General features: G+C 36.4%; 1 protein-coding gene and 1 non-coding gene across 3 annotated transcripts; both read left to right on the forward strand.

The window, feature by feature from the left end:
* Positions 1–3,655: 3,655 nt before the first annotated feature.
* On the forward strand, positions 3,656–6,478 carry LOC121466179 (acidic proline-rich protein PRP25-like). 2 transcript variants are annotated; one of them, XM_041679813.1, is made up of 4 exons: positions 3,656–3,769; positions 4,494–4,736; positions 4,767–5,113; positions 6,381–6,478. In XM_041679813.1, the coding sequence occupies exons 1-3, from the start codon at positions 3,667–3,669 to the stop codon at positions 5,093–5,095; spliced, it is 675 nt and encodes a 224-aa protein (XP_041535747.1). In that variant the 5' UTR covers positions 3,656–3,666; the 3' UTR covers positions 5,096–5,113; positions 6,381–6,478. The 2 variants fall into 2 exon arrangements, with proteins under 2 accessions (XP_041535747.1, XP_041535739.1); XM_041679805.1 differs by having other exon boundaries at positions 4,494–5,113.
* LOC121443877 lies at positions 5,601–5,704 on the forward strand. Its single transcript, XR_005973718.1, has one exon. It is a non-coding gene; the product is annotated as a U6 spliceosomal RNA (small nuclear RNA).
* Positions 6,479–27,222: the final 20,744 nt, after the last annotated feature.

A 27,222-nucleotide genomic window follows, 5' to 3' on the forward strand; every position in this document is an offset into this window, starting at 1 on the left:
GGTGACTTTCCAGGCAGCCAGACATCCCTGTCATTAGGTAATATTAGATTTTTCTGGGGTATTTGGTGGAGTTAAGAATTAATTAATATGAGGACCAGAAGTTTCAGTGGATAGAAATCAAGACCAACCAGAAGAATATTAGTTGTTGAGCCCATACTATAACTATAAGACCAGTGGATACATAAGATGTTCCCCACACATCATTTGCCTTGAGTCTTGCTACAGGGTTACTTATGACTTCCCAGAGCCACCTTTAAGTGGTATTATTTGCTCTTAGGTGTTCCATCACCTCTGGTCATAGGTGATATTTTTCTTGGGATACATTAATCTCTTTCACACTTTGCTGACACTGAAGAAGGTCAGGGAAATGCTGGTAACTGTGTTATATAGTGGAATTAGCATAGGGCAAAATGACTCTTCCCTAGATGTCACTTTAACACCAAATCACTGGTGAGCATGGTCCTCCTTCTTCTGCTACTATCTTACATCAAATTTATCTATATGTAAACATTTGGGTGACCAATATCCTGGTATTCTGACTATACTGGATTTGCAAAATCAGAAATAGTTATGGTAATAAATTGAGGAAATTTCAGGACCAAATAATGCTATCCTATATCCAGCATCCAATGACATGAGCTTATCAGATTTTAATTTAGCCTGGAAGAATTGCCACATCATAATCTATTCCCTTCCAAGACCACTTTTCTTGTAAAAACTCAACTGAGAAAACCTTCCTGAAATCTCAGGAATGGAAAGCTAACAGATAACTAAATGCATAATAGAGTGGACAGTGATTTGCACATAAGAAGGTGATTGGCTTTGAACTGCCATGACCCTACACCATAATTTACCTCAACAAAACAAAAACTGAAACCAATTTTGTATGAAAATGAACAATAAAAGTGTGAAGTGAAAAGACCAGTGTTGAAAACCAACCATGACAAAAATTCTTAGTGCCAAGGTTAAGACACAGGGATTTTGAAAATATTAGTAAAGAATATAAAGATGTGAAAGAAAATAATAAAATGGAGGAACATACTGGATAGTATTGGGAGAGGATTCCGGTGAGTATTGAAATTTAACTGCATTTAATTTCCAATTGCTTAAACTACCCCTGACCACAAAAGGTAAGAGCAAGACAAAATACTACATTATCATGATACAAGGGAATGAACATACCAGTTGAAGGTTGTGGGCAACATTCATAGTTAATCATTCTGTTGCTAGAACAAAACAAATTAAACTTACACCCTAGATCAAGACATTCTGTAGGCAAACTACTCCCTGGGTGGAATCCAAAGTTACTATTTTAAGGGAAATGGAATCTTAGTTGGATTCTTAGACTTTTGTATGAGGTAGAAACATATCTATTTCTCTATTCCTGAAGTACAGGAATTAATTAGCCATACCTGTTGACAATACCCTTCAAAGAGCAGAAGTCTCTGACCTATATCTTTGTGGGAACTTCATTTGAAGTAGAAACACAATGACCCCAGCACTTGGGAGGCAGAGGCAGGAGGATCTCCATGATTTCAAGGCCAGCCTTGTACACAGAGCGAGTTCCAGGACAGCAAGAGCTGTCAAACAGAGAAAACCAAAAACCCAAAACCAAAACAAACAAAAAGGCCACAATAACTGTGAAAGAACTAGAAGTAAGTTCCAAATCTCTGGCCTTTGGAAAACATGGCAATTGGCTCACATTTTCAGGCTGTCTGGGTACACCAGGTGTCTGGATGAACAAATGTTTGTCTAAGATGAACTGCCTATTTTCGGATTGAACAAAATAGACCCACAGTAAAAGACAGTAAACAAAGTCAGTTGGCTAGAAATGTAATGACATTTTGTAACCAAATTTTAAATAAAAATTCAGCAACATACAGAAGAATAGAAATAATAAGGATTTGGAGTCTTTAAAAGCTACGGAGAAACCGTGTCTCGAATTTAAAAAAAAAAAAATCTTGTAATATCTGAAAATAAAAGCTAGTTGGAAATTCCACAAGGAAAAATGTTCAAGCACTTACTTCTAATTATAGTAGATCAGGCTGTACAATGGTAGTGCACACCTTTAGTCGCAGCACTGTGGAGGCAGAGACAGGTCCATCTATCTACGTTTGAGGGCATCATTTCTAAAGAAGGAATTCCAGGACAGGTTTCAAAACTACTCAGAGAAAGGCTGTCAAAAAAAAAAAAAACAAAAGAGAGAGAGAGAGAGAGAGAGAGAGAGAGAGAGAGAGAGAAGAAAAAGAATATAGAAAGAAAGGGAAAAAAGAAAACCCAAAACAAACATAGAAAAAGAAAAAAAAACCAAACCCCTAGTAGTTTATGTTAAAATAGATGTTGGAATTGAATTAATATCAACATGAAGCAGAGAAAATATTCAGTGTTGACCACTCTAAGAAAGGAGCATAGGATCATATGAGGAGTTAGCACAAAAATGTTATATGATTTAAATTTGCTGTTGATAGCCAAATACCTAATTCTATTCTACAATCATGGCTAGTCATTGGTTACTGGTAGTGGTTGAAAATATTTCTTAAAAGTGAGAAGGTATAAGCCCAGTTATATGGAACATTCTGGAAAGAAATTTGACTGTCAAAATCTCAGAAACATGAAATGGCATGGTCAAGAAATTGTGCATTTGTCTTAAGCATTGTAGAAAACCATGCCACTTTTTGTAGTATTATTGTTAAGAAGATTAGAAGCTTTAAGAGCTGTGGAGATGGCTCAATCAATAATGGAATTTTCTTCTGGCTATAAGCACAATATTCTGTTTTCCTGAATCCAAGTAAAAAGCTATTTAGAAAGACATATTGCAAAAATTCCAACAAATATGATCTAGGAGATGGAACTATTTGTTTGCTTGGAGACTTGTAAGCCAATAGTATCTCGACATGATTATTTATTGCCAATGAGATATATAATTCTAAATACAGCACAGAAAGAAAGATCTGAGTACCTGCAATCAAAGTTATCTTCTGTCCATACTTTACCAGGCCTGTAAAGAAATGTACCTAAGCACCCAAGCACACACACACACACACACACACACACACACACACAAACACACATACACTCACACACACACACAACACACACACGAGAGAAACAATCACTCAAAATCTCACACACCCAAAGAATAAAATATTTTGGTAATGTAAGGCTCCAAGTGTTTCCCATTTCAAATAACACGTTAGGGATTTTGTATAGTCTTTGTGGTTCTGAATAAATGAGGTGGCAGGGAATGCATCTTATCTAAACATAAATGATGTGTTTGTCATGGAAAATACAACAATATATCAGACCCATAGTTACAGTATAATTGGTGATCTATGGATGAAAATGAAGGCTAAAGATATGAAGCATCTTTATGTTTAAAAAAGTATGACTCAGCACTATCATAACTTTATATAAGAACTGTATACCAAATACAATGAAATTCATATAATGGCAATATTTTAATATAGATATTAACATCATAGCCATGCTTCATCTGCTCTTAGTCCAAGACATGTTGCCAGTGCCTCATGTTATACTATCTGGCAGAACTCCCAAAGAGGAGTCAAGGATGCAGTATTTCCTACTTTGTCAAATATGAGGTCACCCAGGATGGGATCAAAGGCACCATTCTTCTGATGGGTCATATAAAGGCAGGTACCACACTGCATGCAGCACAGACTCAGAAGAAACTCCAGAGACTCCAAGATGCTGGTTGTCTTGTTCACAGCGGCCTTGCTAGCCCTGAACTCTGTTCAGAGCTTCAGTGAAGGTAAGACAGAAATGGTTGTTTGTTCAGTGAATCTGCATTTAGGTAACAGATCATGTCGTTCCTGCAAGATGCAGAGAGGGAGAAGAAGATTAGCAGAAAGGCAGGAATGTAGAATCAGTACCAAAGTATTGTGTTCAAATTACCATTCCAAACAGGAATTGAATGTTGTCATGTGCAATAAAAATTTGATTAGGGGATGGAACAGAAGGTTGAAAAAGTAGGGCTAGATCTCTAGAGTCACTTCTCTGTGTTGAGAAGGATCAAACAGGAAGATTCACAGAAAGAAGGCCAACTTAATATCCTGTAATGAAGTAGTCAGTCGATAACAGGCATCTTGCCACAGTGAATGTGTAACAGAAGAAAGGACATAGGGACATTTCTGAATAGAATAGTCAAATAATTTTAAAATTCTGTTTTGTTTCAGTCTTGTCCATGGAAATGATGACTGAAAAATTAGTTTTCTAAGATCTTAAATTCTATTCCAAGCATAAAGATTCAATGTTTGATACCATAAATACATGTATTCAGAGATAATTTCCCTCAAAACTAGGTGGAAAGGATCAGGAGGATGACTCACAAATGAGTAGGAGGAACAATGTAGTAATCATTGAGCTGTTGATAAAAGGAAAGAGGGCATTTGTTTCAGCACTAAACTTGCCACTTCTTGTGATGTATCAAATAAAGAACGTGAGTCAGCATCTCAGATTCTAATCCCTCTTTGCAGCATTCCCCCATGGTCCTCCTCGTCACCATGATTTGGGTCCTAAGCATGGTCCACCTCAGCTAGGCCCACCACAGCAAGGCAGATCTCAGCAAGGCCCACCTCAGCAAGGCCCACCCCAAAAAGGCCCACCTCAGCATGGTGCACCCCAGCAAGGCCCACCCCAACAAGGCCCACCCCCACAAGGCCCACCTCAGCGTGGACCACCCCAGCAAGGCCCACCCCAACGTGGCCCACCCCAGCAAGGCCCACCTCAGCGTGGACCACCCCAGCAAGGCCCACCCCAACGTGGCCCACCCCAGCAAGGCCCACCCCAACAAGGAGGCCAACAACAGAACCAAGGCCCTCAGCAAGGAAACCAGCAAGGCCCACCCCAACAAGGAGATCAACAGCAGAACCAACACCCTCAGCAAGAAAACCAGCAAGGCCCACCCCAACAAGGAGATCAACAGCAGAACCAAGGCCCTCAGCAAGGAAACCAGCAAGGCCCACCCCAGCAAGGAGGCCAACAGCAGAACCAAGGCCCTCAGCAAGGAACCCAGCAAGGCTCACCCCAACAGGGAGGCAGACCTCAAGAATCTTCCCAGGACCAGGATGCTGAGTAATCAAAGATACATTATTAGGTAGGATTTTATTTCACTGTTAATGAAGCATCTCATTTCTTATAGTTTTGAAAACACAAGCTGTGCTAACTCAACTTTAATCACATTTATACCACATAATTTAGGTTCTCATTAATATTACTATTCTTTGGATCTTTACTATTTTTAAATATTACATTATTTGGCTAATCTGTGGTGATATAGGTAGATGATTAATATTTTGTATACTGCTCAAGTTATTGTGATTGTGACGAACAATGTGTATACATGCTTGACAACATGAGTTTTATTGTTTGTTCAAGAAGTACAATGTTATTCATAAATGTTATTCATGCCTTGTTGCTCATGCCAGAAACCCCACCGACTATGACCAGAATAAGAAATATAAATGAATGAGAAATCAAGGGATCAAGTTAACTTTTAAAAGTTATCATTCCTCTTCCCCATCCCCATCAATAAAGGCTTCCACTAAATCGTTCAACAGTTTATCAGAAATAAACACACATCTTTGCTTCAACAGCACATATCCTAAAATTTGAAACAATACTGATGAGATTAGCTTGTCCTCTGTGCAAGGATTTCACAAAAATTTGTGAAGTATTCCATATTAAACAAAAGAAACACACACAGACATTTTCTTATCTTCATAGTACCCTTATATTAATTAATTTTTTTAAAAAATGCACAATAGTTCATAGAGACAGCGTGCTTGTATTCATATCCATGATGGTTTTGGTTTTTTGCAATAATGAGCCATAACTTTCTGTGGCTCTTGCTGTCTTTGGTTAGTTTTATATCCTGTCAATGGACTTTCAAATGGTTTTTATTTTTCTCTAGTATAAAATTTGCTTTAGTGACCCAAATTTATACATATGTATTATAGTTTAAATGAGTTTCTGAGATAAAGTTCATATACACTAGGCTGGCTTCAAACTTGCTGTGTGGCCAAGTATACCCTTGAATTCCAATCATCTTCCCTCTACTTCCCAAGTGCTGTGATTATATGCACATGCCTTATTCACCTACTCACCATTTTAATATCAAATGCATTCTCGCTAAAGCCATATATCCAATAAAATATATTTGGCTCGTTTTTTTTTCAGAGTGCATCATGTGCTAAATGGTTACAAAAATGAATAAAAATAACCAGAAAGGAAAGGGAAAAAGAGTACAGAAAGAGAAAAAAGACATGGACTTCTATCTACATCATTAAAGGTGTTAGAAAGGGATGAGAAACTTCATCTAGTTATGATTTCTTTATAACTTCTTTTGTATTTGTTTCTTTCAGATAATGAGTAAGAAAATACTGGCTTTGGTGGATTGGGCAACTGGAATAATGTGGCCATAATCTATCATTTTAATAACAATAAAATCATAAGCATACCATTTCTGACTCTTGTCTCTATTTATGGGTGTAGGCTGATCTGGAACTTGACAAACCTAAGACACAATTTGTGATCACCCAGGAACCTATAACATAGATGCTTCTAACCTTCTATCTTCCTACATCCACACACAATCTGACAAATGAAAAAATTCGATCACAGCCACAACTGTCTTCTAATACAAAACTATTTGTATAAACATAATATATATGTACTTATACATACATTTTGTATGTATATCATAAAACTCCAACTGTTACTCTTCTTTTCAGAGAAACAGAAAACAGAGAATAATTGGGAAGAAAAGTTTAAAATAGACATTCTTAGTATTTATAAAATAATGAATTTCATTTTTATAGGTTATGAATCTGTTTTTCCAAATTATTTTCCTGTAATACACTATACTTTCTCCATTCATGTTCCCAAAAGATTGTCTTCCAAAGTACATACAGTACTTTATTAAAGCCTACATGGATTCTATAAAATAGGCCATAAGATAAAACTTTAAAGGATAAAACACTTGAAGTCCACCAGAAATTATTTTGAGGCCTACAATTTTTTTCTTGTCTAGGACTCCCCATATAATTGCAAATAAATACATGTGATAATAATGTAACTTGGCTAACTAGGTTCTTAGGAATCTATCAATGTCTGGAAAACCCACTATTGCCTTATATTTCCCCAACTCACAGATGATTAAATAACATTTTGTTGTACCACAGCAAATTTTACATCATATATAACATAATTAGCTCAGTATATATACATACATGCATATATGCATTTATATATGCACACACATATATATTTAAATATATGTATTTAAATACAAATCTTTGTGATATTTCAAAAGCCTTAGGCCACTTCTCATCACTAACTTTAGTACAATTACAGTTAGGATTTCATTTTAGGAAGATTTTAAATTTATCAGAATTTTAAAACACACTGATTTGTGGTTTTGAAAATGGTTAAGCACACTTGCTGCAATTGCAGAGGATACAGATTTGGTTCCCAGTACTTACACAGCAGTGTAAAACTGCCTATAACTCCAGTTCCAGATAATATTTTGATTTTTGCTGATCTCTGCAGGTTCTGAGTGCATGTAGTACTCATACACATTCAGGCAAACACTCTTATGCATAAAATAATATAAGCAGATATTTAACTAACATCTGAGTTACAAAGCTTACCACAAAGTGATTCTCAAGGTATTGAACATCTCCCAGTCCATGGACTACTTCTCATTGCCTGCAAGATTTAGGACTCTCAACTATTTATCCAGCACCGTGTCTGTCTGCGTGCTGACATGGTCCCTGATATGATGATAATGGAGTAAACCTCTGAACTGTAAGCTGCATTTTAATTAAATGCTTTCCATTAAAAGAGTTGCCATGATTATGATGTCTCTTCACAGTAATAGAAGCCCTAACTAAGCCATTTGGCACAAGGGACTGGAACACTGCCTTAATAATCCTGACCAATCTCACTCATGAACATCGATGCAAAAATTCTCAATAAAATACTGGCAAACTGAATCCAAGAGCACATCCAAAAAATTATACATTATGATCAAGTAGGCTTCATACCAGAGAGGCAGGGCTGGTTCAACATACACAAATCTATCAATGTAATCCATCATATAAATAAACTGAAGAAAAAAAACCAAATGATCATTTCATTAGTTGCTGAAAAAGCATTTGACAAAATTCAACACCCCTTTATGATAAGGGTCTTGGAGAGATTAGGGACACAAGGATCATTCCTAAATATAATAAAAGCAATATACTGCAAGCCGACAGCTAACATTAAATTAAATGGAGAGAGACTCAAAGCCATTCCACTAAAATCAAGAACAAGACAAGCCTCTCCTCTCTCTCCATACCTCTTCAAAATAGTGCTTAAAGTTCTAGCAATAGCAATAAGACAGCATAAGGAGATCAAGGAGATTCGAGTTGGAAACAAAGAAGTCAAACTTTCATCATTTGCAAATGATATAAGAGTGTGCATAAGTGACCCTCAAAACAATACCAGAGAACTCCTATAGCTGATAAATACCTTCAGTGATGTGGCAGGATACATGATCAACTCAAAAATATCAGTAGCCCTCCTATACACAAAGGATAAAGAAGCTGAGAGGAAAATCAGAGAATCATCACCTTTCACTATAGCCACAAATAGCATAAAGTATCTTGGGGTAACACTAACCAAGAAAGTGAAAGATCTATTTGACAAGAAATTTAAGGCATTGAAGAAAGAAATTGAAGAGGACACCAGAAAATGGAAAGATCTCCCATGCTCTTAGATGGGTAGGATCAACATAGTAAAAATGACAATTCTACCAAAGGCAATCTATAAATTCAACGCAATCCCCATCAAGATCCCAACAAACTTTTTCACAGACCTTGAGAGAACAATAATCAACTTTATATGGAAAAACAAAAAAACCAGGATAGCCAAAACAATCCTATACAATAAAAGAACTCACAGAGGCATTACCATCCCTGACTTCAAACTCTATTACAGAGCTACAGTAGTGAAAACAGCTTGGTATTGGCGCAAAATCAGAGATGTTGTCCAATGGAATTGAACTGAAGACCCGGATATTAACCCACAAACCTATGTACACCTGATTTTGGACAAAGGAGCTAAAATTATACAATGGAAGAAAGATAGCATCTTTAACAAATGGTGCTGGCATAACTGGATGTCAACTTGTAGCAAGGTCCAAATCAGGAGCAGAAGGAGAGAGAGCACAAGCAAGGAACTCAGGACAGCGAGGGGTGCACCCACACACTGAGACAATGGGGATGTTCTGTCTGGAATTCACCAAGGCCAGCTGGACTGGGTCTGAAAAAGCATAGGATAAAACTAGACTCACTGAACATAGCGGACAATGAGGACTGCAGAGAAGTCAAGAACAATGGCACTGGGTACTGGCTTTGTGGGAGCCTAGGCTGTTTGGATGCTCACCTTACTAGACCTGGAAGGAGGTGGGAGGTCCTTGGACATCCCACATGGCAGGGAATCCTCACTGCTCTTTGGGCTGATGAGGGGAGGGGAGTTGATTGGGGGAGGGGGAAAGAAATGGGAGGCAGTGGCGGGGAGGAGGCAGAAATCTTTAATAAATAGATAAAAATGAATGAAAATAGATTCATATCTATCACCATGCACAAAACTCAAGCCCAAATGGATTAAAGACCTCAATATTAATCTGACCACACTGAACCTGATAGAAGAGAAAGTGTGAAGTAGTCTGCAACATATGGGCACAGGAGACCACTTCCTATGTAGAACCCCGGAAGCACAGACAACAAGAGCAACAGTGAATAAATGGGACCCCTTGAAACTGACAAGCTTCTTCAATACAAAGGACACTGTCATTAAGACAAAAAGGCAACCTAACAAATGGGAGAAGATCTTCACCAACCCTGCATCAGACAAAGCTCTGATCTCCAAAATAAATAAAGAACTCAAGAAAGTAAACATTAAAACTCTAATAACCCAATTAAAATATGGGGTACTGAACTGAAAAGAGAATTCTCAGCAGACTAAGTTCAAATGGCCATAAGACACTTAAGGTCCTATTCAATCTAAAGTTTCTTAGCAGTGGTTGTTTGTCCATTTGTGGGGTAGTTAATACAGACATCCAAGGACACAGAACTACTACCTGCCCAAGCTGTTGTCTTTGGATATCTGCGAATATCTTAAGTTGAATGTTCTATGCCTGGACCCAAATGCCTATTGGAAAAGATAATTGCAGACCTGGCAGTGGGAAACTATTCTGAATTAAGTAATTAATTCCCAAATATATAACAGAAAGGGAGTTTAGGTAAAGCAAAAAAAAATCTACCACAAAGGACAGTCACTTATTCACAAAGCATTAATGCCAGAAAGCCTTGCCTTTTCAGATTCCTTGGTTCCAAAAAGTCACTTGTGAAAAGATGGATGAGCAATTACTGTATAATATTGAGGCTTTTAACACCATTGACCTCCTTTTGTTGTCTTATTGGTCTAGCTATAACTTTGAGTATTATATTAAATAGATATGGAGAGAGTGGACAGCCTTGTCTTGTTCCTGATTTTAGTGGGATTACTTTGAGTTTCTCTCTATTTATTTTGTTGTTGGCTGTTGGCTTGCTAGAGATTGCCTCAATTGGAAGAATAATCAATGTGTGTATCTATAATTACCCCAAACACAGAAGGGTAGAAAGCAGTATTAGAATTCATTCAAGAACATAATGAACTATATGGCATGACCAGAAACTAGTAGTTCTAAAACAGCAACACCTTAACATTCCAACACAGATGAAGTAGAAGAAAATACCTTAAGAATAATTTTATGAAGATGAAAGAAGACCTTAAAGAAGAAATGAAAAATTCTTATAAAGAAAGAGAAGAAAAGATAAAGAAAAAATTGTAAGAAATCAATAAATCACTTAAAGAAAGCCGAGAAAAAAAATTAAAGAGGCGAAGGGATTAGTTCAAGACTTCAAAATTGAAATAGTGGCAATAAAGAAAATATAAACGAAAAGAATTCCTAAAATGGAAAATCAGTGTAAGTGAACAGGAACCACAGATGCAAGCATAGAATACAAGAGGAAGAGACAATTTCAGATATCAAGGATGCAATAAAGAAATATTTTCATTGGTCAAAGAAAATGTTAAATCCAACAAATTCCTAGTACAAATTATCCAGGAAATATGGAACACCATGCAAAGACCAAACCTACGAATAATATGAACAGAAGGAGAATAACTCCAGTTAAAAGGCACAGAAAATATATTCAGCAAAATCATATATGAAAAATTTCCCAACCTAAAGAAGGACATGGCTATGAAGGGACAAGAAACTTACAGAACATCAAATAAACTAGAAAAAAGAAAAAACCCTGGCCCAACTCCAATCACATAGCATAAGAAAGAATACAAAGAGCTGCAAAGGAAAAAAAAGTAACCCAATAAAGGCAAACCTATCAAAATTACACCTGACTTCTCAATGGAAACCATGAAAGCCATAAGGTCCTGAACAGATGCTCAGCAGACATGAAGAGACCAAGGATGATAACATAGACTACTATATTCAGCAAAGCTCTCAATCACCATAGATGGAGAAAACAAGATATTCCATGAGAAAGCCAGTTTGAAACAATACCTATACACAAATCCAGTCCTACAGAAAGTAAAGCTGAAACATAAAGAAAACTCAAACTCAGGGAAGTTAGCTGCACATACAAAAACACAGCCAACAGGTAACCTCATACCAGAAATCTTCAAAGAAGGGAAGTACATAAACACTACCACCACCATCACCAAAACCAAATATGAAGGTTTGTAAAAGCAAGTACAATGTTGGGAAAGAATTTTCATTTTTTTTATTTTTGCATGACTTTTAACTTTATGTTACTTTACTTCAAAAAAAGATTTTGCCTTATTAGTTTTAAGCTATTTTTATGACCATCTATAATCTTTTTCTTTTTCCTTAATCCTATGTACATTGTAAATATATTAAAACTCCTTAGAGATATTTTCATTTAACTCTATAACCATTTTTGTCTGTATGAGCAAAATTTAAACCACTATGCAGCTTAGCTGATGACATCATTGTGTTTGGCTTCACATCCCCAGGCCAAGACACCATAGAAATTACAAGTGTCATGTGCCTACACAATAAATGTGTTGAGTCGGATCTTGCCAAATTCTTTTCCACTCTCCAGCCTCAGATCCAACTTCTAGCAAATATTCATCAGTTTGATGGTGTCTGCCTGAATTTTATCGACACAACATCAATGCTCTTCCAATTGGAAAAAGGTGGGAGAAGACAAAAGGAACTGATTTCTGGGAACTGTTCACTATGAAAAAAAAAATTCTTTAGTTGAATTCACAGAAAAGAAACTTCAGACACCAAATAAGTTGATTTTATCAATTTAAGGTCTTGAGTAGGACTGATTCACAAAGAGGAAAACCTGTCCATGAAGGCTTCTTGTAGGAGAAGTTCCCACTTGAAAAAGCCAGTATTGAATAGGGTGTGAATAATTTCATGCATTTCAAATTTAGTAAATTCCCATCGAAAGAGAAACATACAATAGTGAAATGATAATGATGTTCCATGGACACAGACCTACTTTTACTTAGACTTCTTTGCAGTAGAGACTATTGTCTGTACCTGAAAGATCTCCAGATAAATGGGAACTCTCCAGAGTGACCAAGTTACTACAGTGAACCCCAGTTGTATGACAGCCTACCTCAGTCTGACATCACCAAGGCATTTTGGAGAACACTGCTGCACTGTGCCTTTGCCATTATGATACGATGCCTAGAACAAGGCATTTTTTTGAGAAAAAAAAAATCTAATCCTCTCATATTTCCCAAATTATTTGCCCTTGTTTGAAGAATTGTATATTCAAAACTATCCCATTTGGAATCAGGATTTTCATTCTTTTACAGAGCCAGCGAGCTGGGAATCAATGATTAGTTTGCCTATTGTTGTTGACCTGTCCTATGAATTATACTCCTCTGCCTTCATGCAAGCTTCTGCTAGTATGGCCTATTAAGCAGTGCATAGAGCATTCCACTGCTCTCCTAACACAAAGCACCAAAATCCAAAGCCATCAAACAAAAACATCAGGATTATTAAGACAGTGTTCCAGCCCCTCATGCCAAATGGCTTAGTTAGGGTTTCTATTACTGTGAAGAGACATCATAATCATAGCAACTCTTTTAATGGAAACCATTTAATTAAAATCGTTTACCTCGGGACTTGCTAGAGTCTTAGTCAAGGCTCCATTGAGCCTCATTTAAATGATATTATTTGCTCCTGGGTCTTCCAACATCTCTGTTCTTAGGTGATATTTTCTTTGGGATGCATTAATCTCTTTTGCACTTTGCTGACACTAAAGAAGGTCAGAAAAATGGCACCAATGTGTGATATGAAGTGGAATTAGCATAGGGCAGAGATGACTCCTCCCTAGATGTCACCTTCATACCAACTCACAGGTGACAATGGCTCTCCTATTCCTTCTGTCTCACATGGTAATAACAAGTTTAAAAATAAAAAGTAGAAAAATTTACTAAAGAAGAGGCATGACAAAGATTTTGGGTGTTTTATGGATTGACCTGTAAATTCTGAAAAGAATCTAGTTACACAGTAAAAAATGACACAGGTAAAATGCTCAACAACTTTGAACAAGAACAACTTGGGTTAAGAGAGTGGTTGCCGAAGAATTAGTATCAACATGTAGCAGAGAAAATATTCTGCATTGAAGGTCATTATAAAACAACAAAATAGGGTTAGACTACAAGTGAGAACATAAGCATGATGTCTGAAATTTGCAGTTGATACTTAATTGCTTAATTTGGTTGTGTAATTATGACCACTCATTGATTACTGGCAGTGATTGAAAACATTTTCTTAATGTGAGAATGTATAAGCCCAGATTCATGGAACATTCTGGAAGGGAAATTGGCTGTGGAAATCTCAGAATCATGAAATGACATGGTTTTGTCCAGTAATTGTATTCTTGTCTTAAGTATTGTAGAAAAACCATGCAACTATTGCAGCACTTTTGTTAACAGGAATAGAAATTTTTACAGCTGGGGCAATGACACTGTCATTAAAAAGGCTTTCTCTGAGCATGAAAAACTAAGTTGTGATCCCCCTGAATCCAAGTAAAAAGCCAGGTGAGAGGACACAGTGGCTAAAAGTCCCAGCAATTATGATATGAAGTGGAAATACCTGTATCTCTTGAGACTTTTAAGAGAACTCCATACTCAAAGTGTTGGATTCAGACCAATGAGCTATCTAATCCTAAGCACAATGTGGAAAGTTGCATCTGAGTACCAACAGCCACAGTTACCCTTGACCATGCTTTACCATGCATGTAAAGAAAGGTACACAAAGAAACAGAAAAAAAAACATACACACATGTACACTCAAACTCTTACACAACAAAATAATATAGTACTTTAAGTTGTGTAAAGCTCCAAGTGAACACATTTGGAAACAACAAATTAGGAATTTTGGACTGTGTTTGCTGCCCTGATTCAGATGTTTTTGCAGCATCTCCTTCTTATCCAAACTAAAATGACCTATATATCATGAAAAACATGTCTAGCTACCACACTTATAGTTACATGATGATTGAAGTTTTAGGGATGAAAATGAGACAAAAAGTTATGAGTGAGCTTAACGTTTTCACAACTATCAGTGAGCACAAAGGAAACCATATATATAAACTGCCTATGACATACAATGAAATTCACGTAGTTGCAAAATTTTAACATTGAATTGATGGAACATTTATATTTCAGTACCTAGTCTAAGTCGCACTGTCAATGACTCTGACTGTGCAACTTCACAGAAGTCCCAAAGAAGATTCAAGGATGCAGTGTTTTCTACGTTGTCAAATGTGAGCTCATGTAGAAGGAGTGGTGGGCTGCTTTCCCGCCCAGTTCCCGCAGGACTAGCTTTATACCCAAAATAACAACACACAGATTGTATTCTTATAAACACTGCCTGGCCCATTAGTTCTATCCTCTTATTGGCTAACTCTCACATCTTGATTAACCCATTTCTAATAATCTGTATAGCACCACGAGGTGGTAGCTTACTGGGAAAAATCTTAACCTGTGTCCATTTTGGAGAGGAGAACTATGGTGCATGTCTCACTTCGTTCTTTCTCCCAGCATTCTGTTCTGTTTACTCCACCTACCTAATTTTCTGTTCTATCAAAGGGCTAAGGCAGTCTCTTTATTTACCAATGAAAGTAACACATAGACAAATGACCCTCCTCCATCAAGCTCACCCCAAATGAGAATCAAAGGCACCATTCTTTTTGTGTGTCCTATATATGCAGATACACCACTGCATGCAGCATAGACTTGGAAGATACTCCAGACACTCCAAGATGTTGGTTGTCCTTCTCACAGTGGCCTTGCTTGCCCTGAGCTCTGTTCAGCACTTCAATGGAGGTAAGACACATGGATGTTTGTTCAGTGAATCTATTTGTTAGTAACAGATCACATGCCTCTCCCGGAAGATGCAGAGAGAGAGAAGAGGACTAGCAGAAAGGCAGGACAGGAGCATCAGTACCAAGGTATTGCATTTGAAGCCTCATTCAACACCAAGGACTTGGATGTTGTCAAGTACAATTGAACAGAAGGATGGTGAAGTAGGGCTGGATCTCTAGATTCACCTCTTTGTGTTGTGAATGATCAAATATGAATGTTCAGAGAAGGGAGGCCAGCTGTGAATATCCTGTTAAAAAGTGGGCAGTAGATAACAGGCATCTTGCTTCAGTGAATGTAGAGTCTAAGAAAGGATGAAAGGCCATTTCTGGGTAGGATAGACAAGTAATTAGTTTTAAAATCCTATGGTTTTGCTTATCTTTTTTCCCTGGAGATAATTCACAAAATAATCAGCTTTCTAAGACCTCAAATGTTAGTTCCATGCATAAAGATTTGATGAATACATGGATTAAGAGAAAATTTCCGTAAAAATTATGTGGGAATGATCATGAGGATGACTCACAAATGAGTAAAGGGAACTATGTAACAGCAATTGAGTTGTTCATAAAAGGAAAGAAGGCATTTGTTTCAACACTAAACTTATCTCTTCTGGTGATGTACCAATAAAGAATGTGAGTCTGTATCTCAGATACTAATCACAGACCCTGTGTTGTAGCATTCCCCCAAGGTCCCACTGTCAGGCAAGGTTTTTATCTTAAGCAGGGGCCACCCCAACAAGGTCAGCAACAGAACTGGCCTCCTCAGCAAGAAAGCCAGCAAGGCCCACCCCAACAAGGAGGCCAACATCAGAACCAATGACCTTAGCAAGGAAATCAACAAGGCCCACCCTAAAAAGAAGGCCCACAGCAGAACCAAGATCCTCAGCCTGGAAACCAGCAAGGCCCACCTCAACAAGGAGGCCCACAGCTGAACCAAGGCTCTCAACCTGGAAACCAGCAAGGCCCACACCACCTAGGAGGCCCACAGCAGAACCAAAGCCATCAGCCTGGAAACCAGTACGGTTCACCCCACAAGGAGGCAGGCCACAGGAACCTTTCCAGCAACAGTGACCTCAGTAAGCAAGGCTACATTGTCAGGTAAGTTTTGTATTGACTCTTCATGAAATATCATAATCCCTATAGTTTTGTGGCACAACTGTACTAAATCATTCCTAAACATACTTATATTGCATACTTAGTGTTCACATCACTATGGTTGTTATTTGAATATGCTACAATTGTCTTTTGGCTATTCTGTGGTGAAATAGAAAGATGATTAATGTCTTGTATAGCCCTCAATGTATTGTGATTGTGACGAGCAAGCTAACACAAGCTTGATGACATGATTATCTGTTTTGTTTTGCCAGAAGAGCAGTGTTTGACATAAATCTGCTGTCTCCTTTCTCATACCAACATCCCAACTTTTTTAGTTCTGCCTGAGCATGCATTGTATCTCTGGTAAATAGGACCTTAATGCAGTGCTGTTAAATATTACCTACATTTTTAGGATGCATTCATGCTAGCATATGCTCCAAATAAGTAAAAAAAAAAGGAAGGAAGGAAGGAAAGAAAGAAAGAAAGAAAGAAAGAAGCCAAAGGCACCAAGTTAAAAATCTAAAAGTATATCATCATACCATCACCACTTAAGTCATCAAAGGCTACCACTAAATCTTTCATCACTCCATTACAAACACAGACTGACACACATATTGTCTATTAATTGCATATCTGATTTTACACTTATTAATTATTAATAATTAATTTATTAATTAAATTTTTATGTTAAAACATTAAAATATTTCAAAGAGATACCATATTTATGTTGATATTCTTGGTTTACTAGAGAACCATCATATTCTGTGGCTCTGCTGTCATTGATTAGTTAATATCTAGTCAATGGACTTTTAATCTGATTTCTGAGTTTCACTAGTATAGGCTGTGTCTCACTTTCCATCTTTCTAAATATGTCTTATAATTTGCAATTAGTTGTTGAAACCGGATTAGTAAAACTGGCTGCATATTTGCTTTGTGGCCAAGTATGCCTTTGAATACCTGATCATTTTCCCACTACTTCCCAAGTGCTGTGGTTAGAGGCACATGCCATAAACACCTGTAAAATGAAAGTTAACAGGATAAATCCATTTAACCAATAAAACTTATTTCACATTTTATCAGCCACATTTCAGAGGGCATTATGTCCTACATGGTTAGTAAGAATGGGTAAAGGAAACCAGAAACAGAAGGGAAAGGAGTAGAGAAAGAGACTTTTATCTATATCATTTAAGATGTTAAAAATGGATGAGAAACTATCGTATTAAAAATTCCCTATAACTTCTCTTTGTGCTTGTTTCTTTCAGATAATGAGAAAGAAGATAATGGCCTCACTGGATTATTCAAGAGGAATAATGTGACCATAATTTATCTTCTTAATAACAAAAAAATCACAAGCATGCCATTTCTGACTCTTGTCTCTATTTATGGGTATAGGTTACTCTGGAATTTGACTACCTTATCAACAATTTATGATCACCCAAGAGCCTGTGTCATGTATGCATCTACCTTTCTATTTCCTTGTGTATACAAATCAGCTGACACATGAAAATTTTTCTAAGTACAATTGACTATCTTCTAAATCAAATACTATTTGTATTTATATAATATTCCCATACTTTTATATACACGTATGTTATATGTATATCTAATAAATTTTCAACAATTCTTGTACTTTTAGAGGAACAGACAATAATGTATATTGATAAAGAATGTCTAGAAACAGACATTGTTAATATTTCCAAAATAATTGATTTTATCTTCTTGTATGTTCTTCCACATTGTATACACTTTAATACACTGTGCTTTTTTCCTCTTAATATTCACATAATGTTCACTTTCAAAGTATAGTCAATATTTTTATTAAAGACTATATAGAGTCTATAAAGTAGTTAGTGTGAGAAATTTTAAAGGATATAATATGTGAAATCCTTTAGAAATGATTTTGAGGCCTACAATTTTTTTTCTTGCCTAGGACTCCCAGTATAATTGCAAATAAATATATGTGATAATAGCATAATTTGGCAAGCTAGGTTCTAGGGAATCACACAATATTTTGGAAAACAACATTGCCTTATATTGCCCTAATTCACAGCTAGTATATAGTGTAATTTGCTCAACATAGATCGATAGATAGATAGATGATGATACATAGATATATAAATAGATAGAACCCACACACAAATGTGTGAGTGTGTGTGTGTGTGTGTGTGTGTGAGAGAGAGAGAGAGAGAGAGAGAGAGAGAGAGAGAGAGAGAAGACACAGAAAGAAAATCCTGTGTTATTCCCAAGGTATTAGGGCATTTCTCATTACTAACTTGAGTACAATTAGGAATAGAAGTTCATTTTAAGAAGATGTTTAAGTTATCAGACTTTTAAATCATGTTTAGTTGGGGTTTTGAAGATGTCTAAGCACACTTTCTGTTCTTACATTAGTTACAGGTTTGTTCCTAGTACTCAAACAGTAGTGTAAAACTCCCTCTTTCTTCATTGCTAGAAATCTTTTGCCCTATTTTGACCTCTGAAGACACTGCATACATGTGGTGCTCATACACATTCAGGCAAACACTGTTATCTATAAAATAGTAAATAAATATTAATAAATATAAAAGTTATAATAATTATAGCTCACAAGGAAACGATACTCAAATAATCAAATATTAAGGGTAAACCCAAGAAGTTATAAAGTGTTAAAATCTCCAGTTATGTCAATTTTGAGAAGCTTTGCTTACACACTTAAGGCTTTAATTTAGGAAAACAAGTATCAGACACTATGTGTATCAAACACATTGTATAGCATCTTCATTTCCAAATCCATAGTATTAGCCGGGCGTTGGTGGCGCATGCCTTTAATCCCAGCACTTGGGAGGCAGAGTCAGGCGGATCTCTGTGAGTTCGAGACCAGCCTGGTCTACAGAGCTAGTTCCAGGACAGACTCCAAAGCCGCAGAGAAAACCTGTCTCGAAAAACAAACAAACAAAAAAAAACAAACAAACACCAAATCCATAGTATTTTTAAGATAACATTCTTAAAAGAAAACATTACTATATCAGCCAATGTCTTCTTGTGTACAATATTTTCTGTTGTTAAGGATCACCATTTTAACTGATAAATAAATTTACAAAAGTCTTATGAAGATTAATCACAAATGTAATTTCTCTGTCATAGTCAACAAAACTGAAAGGGATTATCGAAGTCTGAAGAACATTTTGACTTCAGACATTTCTATACAGACTTTGTTTTCCCAGCTGGTTTTTGGTCTTGCTTTGTTCCAGTATTTCCTTGCTATCTTCCCTCCCTATGATGGTAAACAGATCGTGTGTGTGTGTGTGTGTGTGTGTATCATGTACCATTATAGGTTGGAAGCATATGATCTTGTTTTATATGTTTATTTTTATTTTAGGGAATTTCAGTTAAGAGATTGAATAATTCTCAGAAAAGACTTTGAACTTGGACATTTAAATATTGTTGAGACTGATAGAATATGGAAACATTGAAGTTGGAGTAAATGCATTTCTGTATTACAATAAGGCTACAACCCTTTGGTAGCTAGGGAGTACAATGAGTTGGTTTGAAAGAAAATGTCCCCCCAGGGTTATGGCTTTATTTGGGTATATGACCATCTTGGAAGATGTCTTGTTGGAAGAAATATGTCACTGTGGATCTAGACCTTGAGGTCTCATTTGTGCTTAATATACTGCCAGGCTACTTCCTGTTGTCTGCTTATCAACATGTAGCACCTCCTTCTCCAGCCCCATGTTGGCATGCTCACAGCCATGCTCCCTGTCATGATGATAAAAAACTAAACCTCTGAAACTGTATGCAGCCACCTCAAATCCAAGTTTTTCTTTGTAAGAGTTGCCATGGTTAATGTGTCTCTTCACAGCAACAGAAACCCTATCTAAGCCAAGGAGGATCAGTGAATTAGAATAATACCATCTCCATAGTTAAGAACTTTAACAACATAACTAGAAAACATATATCAATATCTTAATTATGAAATTTTACTTTCATATTTTCCTATATATTGTGTCCAACTATATTGCTATTGTTCCATAATTTCAAATATATATATATATATATATATATTCTAAAATCTTAATTACCAGTACAATATTTGCATATACGTGCATATAAACTTTACACATACACATTTTTTATCATATTAACATTTATGTATATATCTATATTCATGTATGTATATACATATAAGTAGCATGCATATATATTTAAAGCTCTGATGTGGGATGTCATGTCTATGTGTTGGATTTATTTGTTAATGAATAAAGAGCTGGCTTGGCCTATAGCATGGGAGAAAGAATTACGTAGTCAGAGAGACGCCATGAAGCCACTACTGGAGATAGATGTGCTGAAGCTTTGCTGATAGGCCACAAACTCGTGATGATGCACAGATTAATGGAGATGGGTTTAACTAATATGTAAGAGTTAGTCAATAAGAAGCTATTGCTAATGGTCCAAATGGTGACTTAATGAATACAGTTTCTGTGTGATTATTTTGGGACTAAGCTAGTTTGGTGGCCAGCAACCAACAAGCTGGCTTTCTCCAACAAAGCTCATATCCACATATATGCATGCAGACAGACACACAAATATATATGATTTACCAAGGCTTATATGAATGGAAAACACTTGAAGGCAAATGTCACAGGTGATTTCATCTTCTCAAGCACCTTTGCAGACACGTGATCAGGATGAGGTTGGTGGTGTGTCTAGTTTTCTAAATTCTCAGAGAAAATGACTGAGGTCCATACCAAAATTTTCATAAATGGAAGTCTAGGAAGCTGTAGTCTCAGTATCTACATGTTTGCTATTGACAGCCAAAATCAATTTGCTTATTTATGGCAATTCCTTTGTGAACAAAATTAAGGCACAGAGAAAAATAACTGTTATTGAAATATTTTGAACAAAATCAGTTTTATACTCAGAGATTCAGAGAGAGAGAGGAGACATCTTGAGAGTAAAGAGATAAGATTATTTGAGGGGCATGTGATTATTTAAAATCTAAGGTATACAATTTAAATCTAGTGTTGAGTTACTTGTAGAAATTTTAGTGAATTTCTTGCAAGAAATGTGTTCAATATTCTTTCTTGAATGTATCACATTGACATTTGGAAAGAGATCTGATTTAGCACCTGGTTGAAGGCATGAGTATTTCGAATCCCAATATGAGGCCTTTAATATCTCCACAGGGAGAAATATGTCTGAAAAGGAGCTAGAAACCTCAATCCTAAAAGGTGGTGTTACACAGATTACAGAAGGAGGCACACGGTTGCACATCCTAAAAATAGTCAGCCATACAGAATAGTAAGCAGCCTTTGCAGTATTGTATGGCACAAAAATAACCCTTAGATTTTGCACAATAGGAGAAAATGCATGTCATGTTTTGAGAGGAATCATTGGTTGTGTAGTACTCATCATTTCTGTTCCTATGTTGAATCCATAATGCCAAAACCTCAGAATCAGACTATATGTATAAGTAGGAATTTACTTTAGAAATGATTCAATAAAAGATGAGGTATCTTTGTCATCCTTAATTGAAGCTGAATTGCATACCATTGTGTTGATTTTTTTTTCAATATTTTGTAGCAGTATAATATATTAATTAATCCAGCAGATGATATGTGGCTCCTACTCTTTATGATTCTCAGTGATCCATTGAAATTTATGCTTACAGAAAACACTTATTAAAACCACAAACTTTATAAATCATGAGCTTATAAATTTGTCACGTTAAAATTTGTATCAAGACTGTCAAAATGACTTTCCTGTATATGTTTATATTAGGTGGTTTTCCCACCAAACTTAAGCTGTTTTGGAGTGGACAAAGGTTCTACTTCTCTCTGTAGTAGACCTAAGAAGTAAATGGTATCACTAAACTGGAGACACAAGATAAATTAGTTACTAAGATTGTAGATTAGATTACAGTGAGCTGTATATTTTTCCCAGTAAAGTAATTCCAGTGCTAAGGTACTAAGAGAAAAGATAGGTGAGACTTATTTTCCCTTGGACAAACATAACCCAGAGATACAAGCAGACAATGTTCGTATACATTGTTGATACTATTCTATGTACCAGAAATGGAAAGCAACCCTTACTTTTTTATGAAAACTATTCCCCAGACTCATATATATGTAGCCCCCTATATTTCTCCAATAAAACATGTTGGCTCCATTGCAAATCCTTTCAAATTGACACTGTTTTGCCCTGGAAAATGCACTTCAGGAACTCAGGGTTCATATAAACAAAGCCAAAAATGAGATCAACAATATGTGTGTGGGGGGGGGGGTACTCCCTATAACAGTAGTTATGCCCTCTCAAATCTGTGAAAGGTGAACAGAAATATCAGTGGTCCCAGATTCATGAAGACTGTACCAATTGCCTTCCCTTTTATAGATCTCAATGAAGCTGCTCTGGTGGAAACTGCATGCCTTAGAACAGATGGAAGTATCTCGCCTAGGAATGTGTGTGTTTATCTATGTGTATGTGTGACCATGTGTTCTAGCATGTCTAATGGGCCTTTGGGTTGGAAATGTTTGGCTGGTCAATGTAACACAAATATTTTCGTCACTCATGATCTCTTAGCCTCCTCTAGGATTTTGAGCATTTCTCAAATCCATCTTTTCTCCTGCTCTCCCCCATCCAGGCTAGAAGAAATTTGCAATCAGAAATAGTTTTCCCTTCATTGACTTGCTGGAGGGCAACAGAGTTTGATTCATAGGGCAGGGTCTGAGCCATAGGAGGCAAAGTGGTTACTAGATTCCCAGCTGGCTGGTTCTGTAAAAGTAGGAAAATCCTGATTCCAGATGGGAGACTTTTGAATATACAGTTCTTTGAACAAACACAATGTGTGAGGATTAGATTTTGTTTCTGAAAAACAGGTTTTATTTTTCTTTCTAGCTTGTTCCAGAATAGTCTCATGATGGTAAGACACAGTGAAGCATCATTCTCTAAAATGCCATGGTGATTTCCCTGAGGTAGGCTGTCAGAAAACTGGAGCACATTGCAGTAACACAGCCACCTTGGAAAGTTCTCTTTGTATCTGGAGATCTCTCAGGTGGAGTCAGCAGTCCCCACTGCAAAATAGCCTCCTGGTGAAAGCAAGTCATGTGGCTCTTGAACATATTAGCCAGTACACAAGTTGTCTGTCTTTCTTTTAATAGGAGGGTATAAATTTGAACTGTATGAAATTATTCACACCCTAGTCAATACTGGGTTTTTCAAGTGGAAACTTCTTCTCCAAGGAACCTTAAAGGACAGGTTGTTTTCTTGGTAAATCAGACTTTCTCAAGACCTCAAATTAATAAAAACTTGTTTGCCTTTTAATTGTTTTAATTTTTATTGTTTTTATTGTGCTATAAATTTTTCTCTGCTCCCCTCCCTTCCTCCCTTCTCCCCTCCACCCTCTTCCTTGACCTCCACACTTCCAGTTTACTCAGGAGGTCTTGCCTTTTTCTTCTTTCCATTTAGATTTATGTTTGTTATAATATGTACTCACTTATAAGTGTTTTTAGACATAAAGTAAAGAAAAACTAGACTAAAATTTACACCCAGGAGAACCTAGACAACTAAGAGGATCCTAAAAATGTGTTTGCTATCTGATTTTTTTCCCTGTGAATTCAGTTAAAGAGTTAATCATATCCAATACAGTACATAGAGATCTGTTTATTTTATCTTTTGGTGCATTTTTCAATCAGGAGAGCAGGGATAGAGCATGAATACAATTCAAGTAAAATCACTCAGAATAAATATTTTTTCTAGAAATTTTTCCTAGGACTGGGAAGTGAAAAAGCATTTCAAGAGACTCAAGCTACTGGGTTTACAGGATTCCTCCACTTTGTAGACATTGGACACTTGGAGTTTTTATGTTTTTCGTCCCTGGGGCGGAACACATCCTTATTCAGTGTGAGCAATCTTTTGGTTCCAGGAATCACAGCCTCTGATAGCAATGGACAAAGTCATCTGGGACCTGTGTCAAAATGCTGCCACTTGCATGGGGTGAGGGACTGGAGATAAGGCCTGACTTGTATTCCTATAAGGACATCACATACAGAAATGATGTAAAAAAAAGAGTACTTGCTTATGAAATTGTCAACAATTAAAAAAATTAACAAAAGAAATAGAGAACATATGGACCCACAGGGAGACACCACTGCAGGACATACACGAAAAAAGAATTCATCATAACTAAACATTGAAAGACATGGAGAAAGAGCTGATGGAGCTTTCACAACTTGTCAGCATTGTAGACTCCAAAACTTCTGTTTCTGCTGGCCTGGTCTGTAAATTATTTTAAAAGTCATGCTGAATTAATATGAGGACCATCTGTTTCAGTGTACATAAATCAAGAACTATTTGTGTGCTTGTTATTGAGTCCATAAGACCAGCGAATACCTGAAGGATTCCTCACACATCACACCTTGGAGCTTGCTGCAGTCTCAGTCAAGACTGCAGTCTCTTTTCAGTGATGTTGTTTGCTCTGAGGTCTTCTAAATCCTCACTTCATAGGTGATATTTTTCTTTAGTGATGCAGTAATCTCTTTCACACTTTCCCTACAGTGAAGAAGGTCAGGGAAATGGCACCAATTGTATGATGTGTAGTGGAATTAGTATAGGGTAAAGATGACTTTTCCCTGTATGTCACTCTCATACCAACTCACAGGTGAGCATGGCCCTCCTCCTGATCTTATCTTATATGATGTTTAACTATAATTAAGAATGTTGGTAACTCATATCCTGGTATTCTGGCTATACAGGGTCTGCAGAATTAAAAATAGTTATGGTAATTACCTGAGAGATCTTCCAGGGCAAAACAACCATACCATACAGCCAATCAAGCCAAGGGGCATGGGCTTATCCAATTTCCATATAGCTACGGAGAGTTGTCACTCTGTCTGTAAAAATTCATACTGAGAAAATCTTCCTGAATTCTCGGGAAAGGACAAATTACAAATAATGTAATGTACAGTAGAGGAAACAGTGATCTGCACTCAAGAAGGAGCTTGGTTTGAATTTCCAACCAATGGCCCAATTGCATTATTTATCTCAACAAAACAATTCACAAAATTTAAAGTAATTTTAAATTACTTTATTTAATTATATAATTAATTTAAATTAATTATAATGAACAATAAAAGGAGGTTCATAGTAATGCATTATGAAAATAACAGTTGCATAGGTTAATAAACTTCCTATTGTCAGATAAAAGAGAAAACATACACAGTTACAAAGGAGAAACCAAAGAGAGCTGAATGGAAATATGATGGCATGTTGCTAACAAATTTTAAATATAAAATTGAGCAACAAAATGAAGAATAGAATTGATAATGATATGGAGTGTTTTATAACTTATCCTGTAATGTTTGAGAAAAATATCTAGTTATACCATAAGAAAAGGCAGGGGGAAAATTCTTCAACAACTTTCTAATAGCAGCAGTTTGGATAAAGACAGGTTGGATATGAAATTTAATTAGCATGCTACAAAGAAAATACTCTGTGGTAAAGACCACTTTTAGAAAACAAAATAGACCCCAACTGAAAATGAGAACATAATTCTATTAATTCTACAATAAAATTAAGTAATTTGCTATCATCTGCAAATTTCAGTTGTATTATAATCATGGCCATTCATTGGTTACTAGCAGTGATTGATAACATTTCCTAAAAGTGAGAAGATATAAGCCCAAGTTCATAGAACATGCTGTAAAAGGATTTGACTGTGGAAATCTCAGATACATGACGCAGCATATGCTTGTCAAAGCATTTTGTATTTGTGTTAAAAGTTGTAGAAATCCCATGGCACTTTTTGTAGAACTTTTGTTAACAGGGATAGAATCTTTAAGAACTGGGCAGATGGCTCATTTGCTAAAGGGCTTTCCTCCAGAGCTTGAGAAACAAAGTTGTGATTGCCCTGAATCCAAGTATAAAGCCAAGTGAGAGGGCACATTTCTAAATTCCCAGCAATAATGATCTGGGAGATGGAGATACCTGTATCTCTGGAGTTGCAAGCCAACTATTTTCTCAACATGATGATTTCAGATAAATGAGATACCTCATCTTAAATACAAGGTGGAAATAGACATTGACTACCAACTGTCCATGATTTACCATGCATGTAAAAAATCACACAAAAAAACCACATCAATACACATTGATTCAAACATACATCTAAAAAACAAAACAATTTTAGTTGTGTAAAGCTCGAAGTAGTCCCCATTTTGAAATAAAAAATAGGAATTTTAGTCAGTTTTTATTGGCCTGATTTAGATAAGGCTGCAGGAATTTCATCTTATCCAAAAAATGACCTCTTTATAACAAAATCATATCTAGTTTATAACCAGTAGTTACAATATGATCAGGGGTCCATTAGTGAAAATAAGAGATAAAGATATGAGGCATCTTTGTGTTTGCAAAAAAATCAGTTACCATGATCACAATCATATTGAAATTCATGTAATTGCAAAACTCTAAAATAGGGATTGACATCATAGTTATGCTTTATCAACTGTTAGTCCAAGTCACACTATCAATGCCTCACATCATACTACCTGGCAGAACTCCCAAAGAGGAGTCAAGGATGCAGTGTTTCCTACTTTGTCAAAGGTGAGGTCACCCAAGATGCAGATCAAAGGTATCATTCTTCTGCTGAGGCTTATAAAGGCAGAAACCCCACTGC

Source organism: Microtus oregoni, unplaced genomic scaffold (genome assembly GCF_018167655.1).
Source record: "Microtus oregoni isolate MIOR12 unplaced genomic scaffold, Mior012 000002F_ref0000024, whole genome shotgun sequence".
Lineage (NCBI taxonomy): Eukaryota > Metazoa > Chordata > Mammalia > Rodentia > Cricetidae > Microtus > Microtus oregoni.

Coding starts and splice junctions, on each gene's coding strand:
- LOC121466179 (XM_041679805.1), top strand. CDS start 3,667: ATGCAGCACAGACTCAGAAGAAACTCCAGAGACTCCAAGATGCTGGTT. Junction 3,770..4,493: donor TGTTCAGAGCTTCAGTGAAG/GTAAGACAGAAA, acceptor CCCTCTTTGCAG/CATTCCCCCATGGTCCTCCT.